The following is a 16,320-nucleotide window of genomic DNA, read 5'->3' as shown; positions in this document are numbered from 1 at the left end:
GTATAATCCCATGTTTTTGGAATTTACTACACAGAATTTGAAGATGTTTCTTATGATCTTCTCTGTTTTTAGAGAAAATCAAGATGTCGTCTATGTAGACAACACATAAATCTTTAAGGTCTTTAAAGACACTGTCCATCCATCTTTGGAATACCTGAGGGGCAATGTTTAACCCGAAAGGCATAACATTCCAGTGGTAGTGTCCACATGGAGTACTAAAGGCAGTCAATGGTTTTGACTCCTCTGTTAGTTTTAGTTGCCAAAATCCTGACTTACAATCAAATTTACTAAAGATTTTAGCTCCTTTGGTTTGATTGATTAAAACATCTTTTCGAGGGATAAAGTATCCATCGAACTCTAATTGCTCATTTAACCGCTTATAGTTGATTACCATACGTGCTTTTCCTCTTTTAATTTCTGCATGGTTTCTTACCATAAATGCAGGACTAGAGTGTGGGCTCATAGTTTCTTCTATGAGATTCTTTTCCTTTAACTCTTTTATTTGAATATCAAATTCATTAATATCCTGTCTGGTATAGATCATTGGTTTGACCCGTATTATCACTTCAGGATTTCGAAGTTTAAGTACACAATATCTTGGACTTTTTATCCAGAGTTTTAATGGATCTTCACTAAAGTTTTCTTCTAAAACTTTATATACCCAGTGTGTTTCACTAAGTACGTGAAGTTTTGTTTCTCCAAATTTTGTAGAGTAGTTAGGTTTGGTAGGTTTTGTATTGTCAATTTGTTCAATAGTTAATTGTGTGTGGTCTATTTTTTCAATAGTAGAGTTTGCATGACTTGCCTTTTCAAGTTCGGTGATTACTTCTTGTTGGTCACCACGCTGGCTTGGCGCGAAACCTTTGTGACATTTATATTTATGTTGTGGTAGGAATGGAATTTTGTGTATTTCACTATTAATGTTGTTTACATTAAGGGCTATGTATCCTATGTCGAGAAGAATAGGATAGTAGGCAAATGTAAAGTTATTACTTAATATCACATCTCCATTCATTTCTGGAAAAGCTATAATTTTTTGTATTATATATTTAACACCATTTAACCATATTGCTACTTTTTTAGCTTTATGCTCAATTTTTATATCTTTTCCTTTTATACCCGAGACATTAATAGGGTGTTTCATTAATGTCCATTTTTCTGATGGTAGAGCATTAGGTCTGCATGCACAGACTGTTGCTCCTGTATCTATTAATGAACAAAGACTATATGGTTTATAGCCTGTAAATTTAAATTCTCCTAAAACATATGTATATCTCTTTTTCCCTTGGCTGGGGGCAAAAAGAATATCTTCATTCCCGGTTGGAATGTAATACATTTCAAAAAAAATTATTATTTCTTTATTTATTTTCATTTCTTTCTTTTTCATAGCTTGTCCCTGGCATGATAGGGATTTGCACTTGTTTTAGTGCAATAGCTTCTTCTTCTTCTTCTTCTTCTTTATTTTTTCCTTTTTCCTTTGATAAGTCACTATCATTGTTTATGACTAGTGGCTTATTTTTATGCAAATTTGACTTTCCCTTTTGGGGAAATTCTAACCATCTTTGACTTTGTGTTCTTTTGTCTCTAAAGTAGAGACTGTTTCCGGGGGCTTCAAACTCTATAGTAGCTGGTTTGCTACTACTAAGACTTTCTCCTACAAAGTTGTTAAATAACCATTGTTTTGGTACCTCTAAATCTTTCCAACATAATAGTGTTGGTTGAATTTCAGTGTCGAAGGGTCTTGGTTCGAACAATTCAACAATATTTCTATCTAATTCTTTTACTGATGTTTGAGGGAGCCTGGTTAGCTCATGAATTGTTCTCCATTGGATTGCTAAATCCTGGGAGTTCTGATCCATACTTAAATTTTTAAGTTGAATCTTTATTTTTATTGAATTTTCAATATTTCTATCTGTTATAGAAATAAAGTAATTTGGTTTGATGTTAAACCAAACTATTCCATTTACCATATTAGATTGAATACCTCCAATCATTGACTGGAGCGGATTGTTAAGTCTTTTATCAAAAACTACAGCAAGTATTGGTGTGTCCAAACGTTGCCTAAACAATGCAGTTATAGTGATCTGGATTAGACTAATATGAACATATCTTATTTCTGGATGTTTTTTCCTCCATCTTTCTATTCTCTTTTTATCAAATAATGGGATTTCCATTGTTCCTTCCTCGGTACATTGAGCTGTGGTGTTTCCACTGAATTGCTCAAATATTCTATGAGAACATATTTGAAATCTAGAATTTTTATAAATAGCATCTTTATTTATAGAGTATTTAGCTTTTTCTAAAGTCTGTAGTTGTTCATTAGAAAAGCTTATTTCTTCTCCAATGACATCTTTTAATTTTATATTATGAAGTTCTTCTTCAGAATTTTCTTCAATATGCTCTTTTAGCATAAAGATGAATTCTTCTTCTTCTGAGCTATCACTTTCAGTTTCTAACTCATAAAGGATGTCTTCATCATCAGAGATTTCTTCTCCTAACAATATTTCTAGGTTGTTTTCTTCAACCATTTTGACCATCTTTTTGGTATTCTTTCCTTTTCTAGGACATTCTGGAGCATAATGTCCTTCTTCATTACAAATATAACATCTGCATTTTTTATGCCTAGGATTTTTCCCCATCTGCTTTTTCTTTCTGATATGCTTTTTCTTTTTTGAAATTTTTTTCTTTTTAAATGGCTTCCATTTATATCTTCTCTTTTTCGAAGATCTTGGTTGTGGGTTACAGCCAATTTTCCAATTTTGTCTAAGTATATTATCGCAACATGTTCTGCCTCTTATATCATTGCTAATTTGACTTTTTACCTGCTTTTTAGCTCTAACTTCTACACATTTATCAGTAATAAGTCGCAGAACAAAGTTTATTCTGAAACCTAAAGTATCACTTTTATTTATTCTATTTAAGAAGTCAGGATAACTTCTTAATGCTAATTCATCCATATATATATATATATATATATATATATATATATATCCGTTCGAGAGCGGACGTCCGCAACCCAGAAAATAGTGCGGACATCGCTCCTCTGGCCTCAATCAAACGTCGACGGGGCGGCGCGGCTTGCCTGATGGAGGCCAGGGTCTGCTAAGACAATCTGTAGTTGGGTGGAGTCGCCGGCGACCGGTTTGCAGCGCTGCCCAGAAACCTGCAATTCCGACCTCCTCCGACCTCAATCGCTGCCCAGAAGCCGTCTGGGATGCCTCCGGCCTCCGTCAGCCAAGCCTCGCGCCTCCGTAGCTGCCTGAAGCGGTTGCTGCGTCGATGTCTGCACTTTAGCGATAGTGCAGACGTCCGTCTGTGATCGGGCCTCTATATATATATAGACAGTCCTTCTTGGCCACAGACATTCTTACCTAAGTTTAGATACAGATTTCCAGTTTTTGGTCACTTTTCGATCACATATTCACATCTTAACCGTTCAGTTTTTAGGTCCTAATGTATAGATCATCTCTGCAAAATTTTAGGCAAATTAATGATCGTTAAGGCATTCAAAACTGCAAATTACAACAATGTACACGAACGGTTCCGATTCGACAGATTTGGTTCGTTCGTGTAAATTGCAATTTTAGATGCCTTAACGATCATCAATTTGGCTGAAATTTTGTAAAGATGATCTATACATTCGGACCTAAAAACTGAACAGTTAAGATCACATATGTGATCGAAAAGTGGCAAAAAATTGGAAATCAGCAAGGCCCGGCCTGACCTGAAAAAAGCCCTCATGGCCCGCTTTATATGGACGGACTTGGATCATTTGATTTACAATAAAGTTCGGCCCGGCCCTGCCCGTTATTATTTTAAAATGTAGTAAGGCCCGACCCGTTGACAAGGCCTACTCTATGTTATTCTTACTTTTTACCTGTTTCGTACTTTTTTAAGGAGGGGAAATGATCATCTACCCAAATTTGAGGTTAATTAACCCTAGTTACTCAAATACTCTAAGAGATTGACTACTTAAACAACAAGGTACACTTTTTAACCCCACTTACCCAACTCTTTCTCTGTGGGCCTGTTTTCTTCATATTTTTGGACCGTTTTGCCATTTTGTAATTGTCAAAGCTAAAAATTGAAACAGAAAGAGATTTAGAGAGAGAAGCTCCCCAATTTTAGAGAGAGAAGCTCTTCCATTTTAGAGAGAGAGAGAAGCTGTGCAAGTTTTGGAAGAGAGGAGCTCTGTGATTTCTAGAGAGAGAAGCTATGCGATTTCTAGAGAGAGAGGAGTTGTGCGATTTCTGGAGAGAGATGAGCTCTGCGATTTCTAGAGAGAGAGAGAGGAGCTGTGCTATGATTATCACCATGGACTGAGATCGAGCTCTTGTTTGTGTTCCTCCTTCATCGCGTTTTGATTCTTTTCTTCATCAATCTCTAATTGTTTGATTTTAGCTTGGTCTAATCTGTTTGATTTAAATTTCTAGGTCTTTTTGTGTAAATTGTGTTAGTTTTGAATTGCTGTGTTAATTTTGAACTGATTTGGGTGAATTTGAGCTTCATGTTAAGTTTGAACTGGTTGTAAAGTGTTTTTGTAGTTCTGACTATATTATTGGGAGGCAATAATCTGTCTATTGGGGGAAAATAATGTGTCTTAATTGTTAGTTGGTCTCTATAATTGTTGTTTAGTGATCTTTTCCTTTGTGTTCAGAGCAATTTGTTACAGTTTTTGAAGTGTTTTGGTAGTTCTGACTACATTATTTGGGGGCAATAATTTGTCTATTGGGGGTAGTAATGTGTCTTAATTGTTATGAAGTCCCTATAATAGTTGTTCAATGATCTTTTGCTTTGTGTTCAGAATAATTTGTTACTGCTTCTGATGTGATTCGGTAGTTTTGACATTATTTTTTGCAGGAACATGGGTGATCCGTTGGTTGCTAGGTGCATTTATTCTGGCAAAGATTTTATGATTCCTCTGAAGTAGCAGTACATATTTCTGGAAAGGATCATTAGGTTTTACAGTTTTTATTGGAGGGCAGTAATAGGTTTATTGGGGGGCAAGAATTGTTTATGTTCAGGTTCATTGTAACATTTTTCTTTTGATGATGATTGATTTTGACTTTTATTTTGATTTCTGTTGTTTTTTAAGAAATGGATTAAATTTTGAACAAGATTGAGTTTGCAATGACTGCTTATAAGAGGTTTATTGGGGGGCAATAGAGATTTTATTACCCCCCAATAAACCTGATTATTTGGGGACTTTAGTTCACCAAGTATTGATTTTGAATACCTGTACTTTTGCAAACTAATTTAAAACCCAACTGAGTTACTTCTGACCATCTTTATAAAGATTATTGGCGGGCAATAAAGTTTTTATGACCCCCCAATAAACCTGATTATTTGTTAACTTGAGTACAACAAGTATTGAATTTGAATATCTATACTTTTGTAAACTAATTTAAAACCGAATGAATTACTTCTGATCATCTATAGAAAAAATTATTGGGGGGCAATAAACTTTTTTTGACCCCTAATAAACCTGTTTATTGAATCTATCTGCAATTTGTTGAAAGGACCTGTAATAATTTGAATGCAACAGAAGTATATCATATCATCCAAATCATATCACTTCACCGTAATTGGAAAATAAATTGCATACGAGAATGTACAATCCCTACTTTCAGAATCCCTAAGTTAAATTCCTACTTTCAAAATAAAGATCCTACTTTACAGTACATTAGAAGTTATATATCATGTTCAGAATTTCAGTTTTCACTTTCTCCAAGCTCCATCAAGAGTCATGATTCACTCAACTGTGTGCTTCCTTTTCAGAATCACTCAACATGTTGAATCTTGGTCTTGCCATTCTACACGCAAATAAAACCAAAATCATCATCTTAGACTTTCAAAATCAAAGTTTCGAACATCACTGATCCCCAATAAAGACATTATTGGGGGCAATAATCTGTCTATTGACCTCCAATAGACCACCAAGAAAACTCCATTTTCAATCAATAACAGATTAGTGTACTCTAATAAACACAAAGAATAAGAAGATTTTTCAAAGCCCTAATTTCAATGATTAATAAACCATAGTTAAGACATTATTGGGGGGCAATAATCTGTCTATTGCCCCCCAATATACCACCCCAAAAATCACTAGTTTCTATCATTCACATATTATTGTACTTTAATAAACTCAAAACAACATAAGACTTTTCAAAGCTCTAATTTCAGTGATTAATTAACCACAATTAAGAAATTATTTGGAGCCAATAATCTGTCTATTTCCCCTATAGGCCATCAAGAAAACACTTCATTTTCAATCAATAACATATTAGTGTACTTTAATAAACAGTGCAGTGATTATTGCTCCCTAATAGACATATTATTGGGGGGCAATATATTTTTTTTTTTGTTTCGACTCCACAATACGCTTTCAATGAGTCTCCATTTTCACTCAATTAACAGTTTATAATCAAAAAACAACATTCACAACAGTATTTCACACGTATGAATGAAGAAACAACATTCACAACAGTATTTCACATGTATGAACTAGAAACCCTAGATTTCATAGATTTTCGCACATGCAAAGTTTATTTTCATGGATTTCACAGATATGAACCAAATTTAAGCTATCAACAAGTTTAAATCGAAGATTTATGTAATCGATTTAGCAGAAAACCTGAACTGAAAAACGAATCGGAAATTCAATTTTTACCTCTTTCGATGTTTATGAACCCGGAGAAAATACAACCGCTGCGGACCTTGAATCTTAATCGCCGGTGTTCGGTGAGTATCGTGGTCATTTCCACAGAGAGAGAGAGAGAGAGAGAGAGAGAGAGAGAGAGAGAGAGAGAGAGCTGAAAAGGTAAAGAGAATGGAGTCATGCTTTTAGTGGGTAGTGACACAGTTTGTAATTTGTTTGTTTTCGAAGCCCAGAAGCGTCGTTGCACTGTTAGTTTGGGTAAGTGGGCACAAATATCTCTTAGTGGAGTGTTTGAGTTCCTGTTGGGTCTTATTTGGGTAATTGGTCATCGCCCCTTTTTTTAATTATCTTTACAGTTGAGAATTCGAACTTTCTATTATGGGAAAAAATAAATTTAAACCAAACCGATACTGTTTGCCACACTGGTAAAGCCACGTAGTATTATATTATTTTTTTTCCATTATTTTTGTAAGAAAGTATCAAGCAAACAAGAATTTTAGTACATTTAACATGCTTAGTATTTGCTTCTATGAAGATACAGTTAATAGCCTAGCCGGAGCTAGCCATGTTTTGGGTGAGCTTAAACCTACCCGAGATTTTTGAGGAAAAAAATTTGCATATGCATACTGTAAAGACTGATAATCTGAAAGAGAATAAGGAAGAGGAAGCTTTTGCAGAGAGAGATGGGGAGAGGGGAAGAGAGAGATGGAGAAGAACAAGAGGGAGTGATGGCTATAGACTTCTTTTGGTCTTATACAGATGAGCCTTACGCTTCTCGGAGCCATCAGATTCTCTCTCAATAGCCTCAGATCAAGAAGCAGGCTATTCCCTTAGAGCAAATGCACCTCAAGAGTCAATAGGCAAGGGCAAAAGGCAAGGTTTTGCCTCCCATTTGTGCACTATTCACTAATATTGCCTTTGCCTCCCAATTTTTTCATGCACCCCAAATAGGCAAGGTCAATGCCTCTCAATCATTCACTATTTAATCCAATGGTCCTTATTTTTTTAGATGTAATCCATTGGTTCCATGTGATCCAATCATTTACTAGTATTCCACCATGTTTAACTACAAGACAAAAATTATCAAAAGCAATTATCTTACATCAGCTTCCATGTGAAGCCCATGTGCCATATTGGTTGACCAAGTCAAAGTCCAAGGTCGGGAAGGCCTCTGGTCGTCCAACAAGTTTGGGGTGCATGCAACTTTTTTGTTTTTTTTTTGCCATTTTGGCTGGTCTTGGATGTCCAAGATGTATGGGGTGCATTTGCTCTTATGTCATTCATAATTCACTAAAAAAAAAAATTCAACCCTACCCGAATTTTAATTCTTATTCCATAACTGATTAATAGTTATGTTGGGGTGTTTAGCTTTGAGCCACGTAGATGTTTTAACAGTTATAAGAGGGAATTGCGAACTGAGTTAAGATTAGACTGGATCATGGTTTTGATAAGTAACAAAAAACATAGACCAAGTAGGTAAGTTAATGAAGAGTAAAGAAACACAAAAATTAAAAGGCATGAAAAGATAGGGTGAGACTCCAATTAGGACCATTAAAATGACGATTTTATGAGGACTTTTTAATTAACGATTGTGGGACCCACTTTTTGATCAAATTTCGATAAATCAATTCTTAGATATTCATGAGGGTGAGACTCTAATGAGGACCATTAAAATGAGGATTTCATGAGGACTTTTTAATCAACGGTTGCTTGACCCACTTTTCAATCACATTTTGACAAATCAATAGTTAGATATACAGATATATATATATATATATATATATTTTTTTTTTGGTTTGAGAAGATGTATAGAATGAACATTTGTATAAAGGTTTAGGGTTTAGGCGGACAGGGGGGTTTGGGTCGAACCTTGAACCTCCGGAGGATGTTTCCTTTTCCACCAGCCCAAATTCTATTAAGAAAGAAGCCCAAATTCATCGTCAAAAACAAGAAAGAAAAAAAAGAAAAGAAAAGAAAAGAAAGAAGCCCAAATCCCCTCTTTTACCTCCGCATTCTTTCTTGTGCGTCTCTGCTCCTGTTTCCCCTCCTCCTTTGGTTTGAGAAATTTGCACCGCTTCTCTCTTCGCTCTGTAAGCTAGGCCGCCTACAGGTCGCCACCGTATCTCCCAATGCTCAGGTGCCATACCTTTTCACTTCTTATTTCATATTGTTTCGGTCTTTTTAAGGTCAGCTTCTGCGCTCCATGATCAGTTCTAATTCTTTTATCCATTACTACTGGGTTACGATGTAGATTCTCCGATCGTAAAGTCACCTCTTTGATTATCATCCCAAAAATGGAATTCTTTGCTTGAACTGGGTAGTTATCTCAGTGGATTTTGGATATATTTAGATTTAGTTAGTAAAATTGGCGGTTGATGTTGATATTTAGGAGATGTGTTCCTGTTTGATATAGTGTTTGGAGGAATTGGAAATGCATAAACTCCGGTTGGTAATTTCCAATCGTGCATTTCTCTACTGCTACCTCATTGGTCAAGATGTGGGTAAGGTCAAGGAATGGGATTACCAATAATATTGCAAATGCATGATTGGTTTTTTTTTTCCCTAAACCCTAAGCCGGAAGAGCAGATCTTTTAAAATAGATGATTAGAGAGTTACCATCTTGTACCAGGGTACAATGTTTAACCGTTCCAATTTATTCAGTCATAATGTGTGGCCTTAGAAAATATCAGCGTATCTACCCATGTTTTAATGCTTATGCTTGCTGCTTATTCAGTTGATTTTGTTGGGACATATGTCTTGTAACCATAGCCATAAGAGAAACAAGACTAAATGACTCATGGTTTTGTTGAGCATCCTATTTTTCATCTTTAATTTCTGGCTGAAATCAGTTCTAGTGAATTGTTCTTATATCCACTACTTGTGACTTTATCCACCTTGGCCAGCTTTTGTAAATTGCAGACTCGTTTTCAGGAAAATGGAAGGGTAATTTGAAGAGTCTTGAATAAAATGATGCTTGTATAGTTGTATGTAGTCTTTAGGTTTTATATTTTGTTTGCGGTAGTAATTTATTTAATGTATCTTTGTTCTTTTGTCTTTGGCTTCCATCATTTCCAGGATTGTGAAGCATCTTCGGCTCGCAAATCGATCTTTGGTGAGATGTGGGCTGCCAGTGCTATCGCCTCCACTCACTGAGGGTCTTCAGCATCAGCATCTTCCACTCCTTCAACAGGTTTGTGTCTCCTTCGATCATGCCCTTGTATTGTCACTTGTTACTTTTGTCTCGTGCATTCTCCATTTGGCTCCCAGAGAAGAAAATAAGTTAAAAGTTCATGCTGGCAAAAGTTTCCTTTTGTCTCTAAACATGCAAACCGTTGGAGCTATTTCATATTCTGTTTTTTCATTGTCCATTTTTTTCTTCGGGTTTCATTTTTCTTTCTTTCTTGGAATGCAGTCGTTGACGATTTATCAAAGATGTCTATTTTCAACAACTACCACTGCTTCTGCAAATCAAGGAGAATCAAAATCAAAAACTTCTGAAAAAGCTAATTCTGATGAAGGGAGCAAGTCCGGGGAATCACATGAAAGCAGTAATGCTGGAAAATCTGTCCGTGGAGGGGTAATTGGAACGATTTCATTGATATTTTCTTTCATGTAGTCAATAGAAAATGTAATTGGATTTCATTGACTTTGATGATGCCTTTTGTAGCCTGTTTCGTGGTTGAGCTTTTTGTTGCTCATAGCAACCGGGGCAGGAATCATCCTCTACTATGACAAGGAAAAGAGACAGCATATTCAAGGTAAACTACTATGGTGAGTTGGATATATGTGACTTTTGTTCATAACTTCAGTCAGCAGTTTGTTAGGAATTCTTCAATGTCCTCACATTCTAATTGATAAATGATGAGTCATGTTTTGCCAATCATTACGTTAACTTCATACATTGAAAATAACTCGCTGGAATTTCTTCCCCCAAAGTAGCTTCATATTAATTTAACAATCTACTGCCAATATTGACTGTGGTTAGCGCAATAGCCTCCTGCTCTATTAATTAACTCTTCTCACTCTCTGTTGCGGCTGCTATCAGCTTGGACTCAGAAGATGCTCCTTGTGTATGTAAAAACTTAAATACTTCGTTTAGACAAATCAAGCCCCTCTATAAGCCATTCCAGACTACTTAAGTCACTTGTAGCTGCATTTTCTCTCGTAAACCAAGTTACTTGTAGCTTAAGTGCTTAATATTGATAAACTCAGTGGTGTAACTACTTTTATGCCTACACTAGGCACAAATTACATGACAAAGCACAATTATTACCTGTTATGATCTGTTCTATGTTTTTTGTGTCTTCTCTATCGAGTACCATCACTATTTGTTGCTGTTCTTGTTTCTTATGAAGCAGTAACAATCTCTGTTACATTAGTGCATTGTGCTTTTATTTTTCTCTCATAGGCTTGAGGATTATCTGCTTGCGTTCTAGTTGCATCACCTATGTTATGTTATTCCTTATAGTATCCTGTGGCAGATTAATTTTGGCACATACTAATTTGCATTAATTTTGCTGCAGACATATTTAATGCATCCAAGGAGGTAAAGCAAGGACCATCTGCGGGATTAGCTGCTATTGGAGGTCCATTCAATCTTATCAACCACGATGGGAAGCGTGTAACTGAAAAAGACTTTCTGGGGAAATGGACGTTAATCTACTTTGGTTTCACTCACTGCCCTGATATCTGCCCAGATGAGTTACAGAAACTAGCCACTGCAGTTGATAAAATAAGTGAGTTGTATGTTTGAAATTTATTTATTTATTTTTTAAGTTTATTTTCTTTTCTTAACACGGGAATTATGATATCATCTCATATGCCTGTATGATCTTTCATAATCTTACTGTATTCTCAAGTATTCAATGCCTGAAAAGTTGATTGTCTGTTGCAGAGGAAAATGCAGGAATTGAGATAGTCCCTGTGTTCATCTCTGTTGATCCTGAAAGAGATACTGTTGAGCAAGTCCGTGAATATGTCAAAGGTAGGGATCAGTATTTTAAGAAATTGCTTTAGAGCTAATATAATCATAATTGCTTCATGCAAATTCACTCAGTTGTTTCTACATTGTCTCAGAGTTTCATCCAAGGTTGATTGGGTTAACGGGTAACTCGGATGAGATACACAGTGTGGCCCGTGCCTATCGTGTATATTATATGAAGACAACAGAAGAAGATTCAGATTACCTTGTTGATCATTCCATAGTCATGTATGTATCAACCTTTTGTAGATTATCTATCTGCTATACTGTAATGATTCTTCCTTTCTTATCCATAAAAGCAACCAAGGCATATGTTCATGTTCTAGCATTGAGTGCATAACTGTTTCAGTGTTTCTTAATTAATATCCATGTTATTTGACTTAAATAGTGCAGAGCGAACAAACTATAAAAGTATTGAGTTTGTTGAATTGTTTATGGATTTCACTTATTGGTATTGCTTGTCAAAATGAATATGCTTGACCTATGTGGTTGTTCTCTTCCAGTTTGCTTGCATGGTTGGTGAAAGTTTGATTAGTTTTGTATTGTGAAAATATATCTTTATGCTCTATTCATTATGCGATAATTGTTGGTTCTTGTTCAGGTACTTGATGAGCCCTACCATGGACTTTGTTAAATTTTTTGGGAAGAACAATGATGTTGATTCACTTGCTGATGGCATAACCAAAGAGATAAAGCAGTACAAGAAATAGAGGCAGAGGCATAGTTTCTGTTCATTCCCAACTAATAACATTTGTACACTTTAATTTATCTTTTGAGTACAGTGGTCATTCCTGTATTTCCATTTCTTGATGTTTCTGATTCTAGTTATATTGTAGAACAGTAGAAGGATTAGTAGGCGGGAAAGATTACTATGAAATGAAAGGTTCTAGATGAAGAGCCTATTTTGAAACTTATGAGTTGTTCCAAGAGCAGTTTTTCGGGTTTGGCAAGGTTTGCTGGTTGAGCTTATTGGCATGGATATCTTATGTTGTCTAGATACCAGAGTAAATGAAATACCAGAGTAAATGAAATATTTTTAATTCTATGAGTGCATAATAACATGCCATTTATTAAAGGTTTTATTTTATTTTTTGAGTTTTTTGTTTTTGTCTTGTTTTGGGAATTGCTATCTATTGTCTCTTAAAACTTTATTGATACGTCTCCAAATCTCGGAAGAGTTGCCTAGGAGCTGGCTACATTTCTCTGTTTCTCCGCTCTATCTCATTCTCTGTTTCACATCGGATATGGTTGTTGACCTCCTTTACAACCCACAGTGCAACAAGTTACTTGGACATTGCTCAGGTGTGATACATGATGTCGTCTGTGGAAGTCACCGATGGATGGTATACATCAAAGGCCCCAACACAATCAATTATAGCGCAGACGTGAGTCATAATCTAGTTTGGATCACAATTTGCAGGTTTCAATTTGTTATAAAATAGGCGACTAGTCATGATCAAGTAAGAAGGATACATAGCTAGGGAAATCTTTCTGCAGACCAGAACAAGAGACGGCATGGTGAGTTTCGGCAAGGTTCCACCGAGAATAAAGTAAAATTAGGTGGCCTGTCAAGAAACTTATGATGCGAAATTTCGATTCCCTTCCTCTGAAAGTTCACTTTACAGGAGGTGGCGAGAAGCATATCCACAGGCGACTGGGTGATGTTGCTGGAGGTGGGTGGTGTATAAGTGGGAAGAAGGTGAGAGGTAGAGAGAAGAAAAATAAAAACAAAACTAAAGTACGTTAACGGGAAAGAGTTATCACATGTTGAAACCAACTATTGGATCCCGTCGGAGAACTGCAGTATTTGATTCACATAATTCCCAACATCCTATAATACAAAGTACATAAATACGGATGGTTACAATCAATTAGCTATTCTCTCCCAAAAACTGACACAACAATTTAAAAGAAACACCCAAAAGCAACATCAATCTTGTGCATTCAACCAGCTCTCCTAAACTCCATGATCTTAAGCTTTTCGGAGAGCAACAGCAGACAGCAGAATCAATGCTGTGAACATAACAACTGCGACAAATGCTGAAACCACAGCCCCGCTGGTTTGCTGGCAGAAGTCAGTAAACTGTTGGCAAATAGCAAGCCAATTTGCATCTGAGTTCCCATTGTGAGCCAAGTAAACTATGGCGGCAGCGGCAGCAGCCGCAGAGGTGTTCAGAGTAAGCGCCAGCTACAACAAATGAACAGTTTCAGTGCTACCATATAAGAGATGGAGTATATGTATAAATAAAATTATTTGTAGCACGTACGTCTGCGGTCTATATATCTAGCATTACCCGTACATTAAGTATTGAATTCAGGTTAGAAATAGAGCTAGCTTACAGTGTCGAAAATAAGCAAGAGAAGCCTCGGAGCAACTAACTGGGGACGGACAATGGTGACTATGGAGAAGGGGAGGGAGAGGACTAGGTAGCCACTCACTATGGCCATTGCTATCACAAAAAACCTGTAAATAAGGTAGCGTGTAAGTTGTGAGCTGAGCATAATTATCGGTATTACATATGAATTATGTGGTAAATGTGGACAAGAGACAACATCCACGTACATGAAAGTGGGCATGTCATCATAACCAGCTGAAAACTGGAAGAACTGCGTGAAGAACGGAAGAGTCTGCTCGCTGGACGCCATGGTCAAGGCAGCGCCTAGAGCAGCTGCAGTGGCGCCTAGCCTTAGAATGAAGTCGAGCACGGCAACACCTTTCTTCCATCCAGCTCCCTTAACATGATCGTGCTTGGGATCAGCAGCTAGTACCCTCATGACATGATACGCTTCTCCTTTGGCAGCAACCTTACTTCTTGACGATGATGACTCTCTGTGAATGCCAATCATTGGGGCTGAATCACTTCTATCCATCTTTGCTTAGGAGAAGATCGATACTTGGTAAATTTCACTTGATTAAGCTTGTATGTATGTATGACCACAATGTATATAGCTGAATGGGAAGAGATATAGAAATGAGAAGCTAATTGTGATTGAACTTGGTGATAGGTTGGGCTTTATATATGGAGGAATTAGTCGGGACTAGGAATAATAAAGCGGGTTTGTTTTAATAGTAAGGGAATTAGGGAAGTCGTTGCTAACTTTCTCCATTAGTCCTATAATCACAAAAAGGTGGCGAAGTGTGACAGGTACGTAGATGTTACCATGGAGTGGTTGCATTATTCGATTTATCATTCTAAGTTTGTTATCAACGAATATATTTTAGAATATTTGACTAATAAGGTCAAATTATCAGTACATAAACATCTGTAAAAGTAGTCTCTTTGTTGACATTATGATTTCTAATTACAAGGTATTGCTCCTTAATTATTTAAAAAGTTGTACATGAGACCGATGAAGTCATGAAACTAATCATGTTGTGATTAGAATATCAATACGTACGTCAACTAAACCACAAAACAGAAACATAATCCGTATGTATTTTTCTGGTAGTATGCTTTAGGTTTATCTTTGGTTTGAGTATACTTTAGGTATACAACTATGCACTGTGCATGAATTAATTGGTAAATTTTTTTTTTCATGTACCCGTCGTGCTCATCTTAACTAGATGTCTCGCAGTCTCTCTTAATCTAGGTCCAAGGTTTGCAGTAAGTTTTTATTTGGACTTGCATATTGTAAGTAAATTGGACTATTCTATTCAACACATGACTTTCCCAAGGCTACTAGGAAATCAGAAATTGCAAAGCACTAGGAGAGTATTTCTCCTGTTTTTCAAAGACTCAAAGGAAATCGCAGAATCGCATCGAGGAGAGAAAATCAAGGAGGTTAACTCTCACTGATCTTGAAATGAAGATGTCTTTTAATCCATATCTTTTCGCACGATATATATATATATATATTCTAAATTGATATGCATTGCTTTTAAATTGATCTGAAAATCTTAATTGAATGCATATCCGATTGAGACTTTGTTCAAAGCTAGAAAAGATTTGATTATATATTCAAAATAGTTTTAAAAACCTTTCCATGTTTATCATATTCGGTGATTAAGAAAAGATTTGATTAAGGGGGAGTATTGCTCCTCTATAAAAGGTTTTGAATCTGCATTTTATGGGGGGAGTTTTTTTGTGTTAGGTATTTTTGTTTCTTGGTGTTGCATAGTCTTCACAAACTGATTTCTGGAAAAACTCTCCCTCATACTTACTTATTCATTTCACTGCATCCTTTCTCTTATATCGTATTTGAGATTATTGTATCCTTGATACAAGGTGAAAGGGAAAGATTGATTCTGTAAAGGTCACCTGACTTTGAGAGATTTGAGTTTGCAGTAGAGGTTATTGAAATTGTATACAAGTTAGCATTGTTGCTTGTAACGTGGTTGTGTTGAATACCACGACTTGTGATCTGTAACAATTTGATTCATATTGGATTTGTTCCTCGTGTTGGCTACGTCAAAAGCCACGCAGTGAAGTTTCCTCAGTGGTGAGGTTTACACCATGTCAGCAATTCATGTGTTCTTCATTCTTGAGTAGTTTAATCACAAAACTTCGTTCACTACTTAAAACCATCTAGTTATTATTCCATCTGGTGATTACAATTGGCATAAGAGCGGGCTCTAGAACTTTCTAGTGATCCCGGGAAAGATGGAACATTCATGTGATAGGACTGCAGGTGGATCTATAAACGGTCCTCCATGGTTCGATGGTGGATGTGAAAAATATAC

The 16,320-nt window shown here is 36.2% G+C and overlaps 2 protein-coding genes across 2 annotated transcripts; one reads left to right on the top strand and one right to left on the bottom strand.

Moving 5' to 3' along the window:
- Positions 1 to 8,638: 8,638 nt before the first annotated feature.
- LOC112178684 (protein SCO1 homolog 1, mitochondrial) lies at positions 8,639 to 12,682 on the top strand. Its single transcript, XM_024316868.1, has 8 exons — positions 8,639 to 8,795; positions 9,734 to 9,848; positions 10,071 to 10,235; positions 10,326 to 10,416; positions 11,182 to 11,394; positions 11,553 to 11,642; positions 11,735 to 11,867; positions 12,241 to 12,682. Exons 1-8 carry the CDS (start codon positions 8,788 to 8,790, stop codon positions 12,347 to 12,349), a joined length of 924 nt encoding a protein of 307 aa, XP_024172636.1. The 5' UTR covers positions 8,639 to 8,787; the 3' UTR covers positions 12,350 to 12,682.
- A 747-nt stretch (positions 12,683 to 13,429) lies between these two features.
- Positions 13,430 to 14,610, bottom strand: LOC112180337 (casparian strip membrane protein 1). Its single transcript, XM_024318868.2, has 3 exons — positions 14,203 to 14,610; positions 13,980 to 14,103; positions 13,430 to 13,827 (listed from the first exon to the last, which is right to left on the bottom strand). Exons 1-3 carry the CDS (start codon positions 14,508 to 14,510, stop codon positions 13,612 to 13,614), a joined length of 648 nt encoding a protein of 215 aa, XP_024174636.1. The 5' UTR covers positions 14,511 to 14,610; the 3' UTR covers positions 13,430 to 13,611.
- Between the last annotated feature and the right edge of the window lie 1,710 nt (positions 14,611 to 16,320).

The sequence above is a fragment of the Rosa chinensis genome, chromosome 7, assembly GCF_002994745.2.
Source record: "Rosa chinensis cultivar Old Blush chromosome 7, RchiOBHm-V2, whole genome shotgun sequence".
In the NCBI taxonomy this organism is placed as follows: domain Eukaryota; kingdom Viridiplantae; phylum Streptophyta; class Magnoliopsida; order Rosales; family Rosaceae; genus Rosa; species Rosa chinensis.
Note: the sequence above shows the minus strand (reverse complement) of the source record. Positions and strands in the feature narration are given on the sequence as shown.

Coding starts and splice junctions, on each gene's coding strand:
- LOC112178684 (XM_024316868.1), top strand. Junction 10,236..10,325: donor GAAAATCTGTCCGTGGAGGG/GTAATTGGAACG, acceptor TGCCTTTTGTAG/CCTGTTTCGTGGTTGAGCTT. Junction 11,395..11,552: donor CACTGCAGTTGATAAAATAA/GTGAGTTGTATG, acceptor TGTCTGTTGCAG/AGGAAAATGCAGGAATTGAG.
- LOC112180337 (XM_024318868.2), bottom strand. CDS start 14,510: ATGGATAGAAGTGATTCAGCCCCAATGATTGGCATTCACAGAGAGTCA. Junction 14,104..14,202: donor GATGACATGCCCACTTTCAT/GTACGTGGATGT, acceptor CCTTATTTACAG/GTTTTTTGTGATAGCAATGG. Junction 13,828..13,979: donor TCTTGCTTATTTTCGACACT/GTAAGCTAGCTC, acceptor CATTTGTTGTAG/CTGGCGCTTACTCTGAACAC.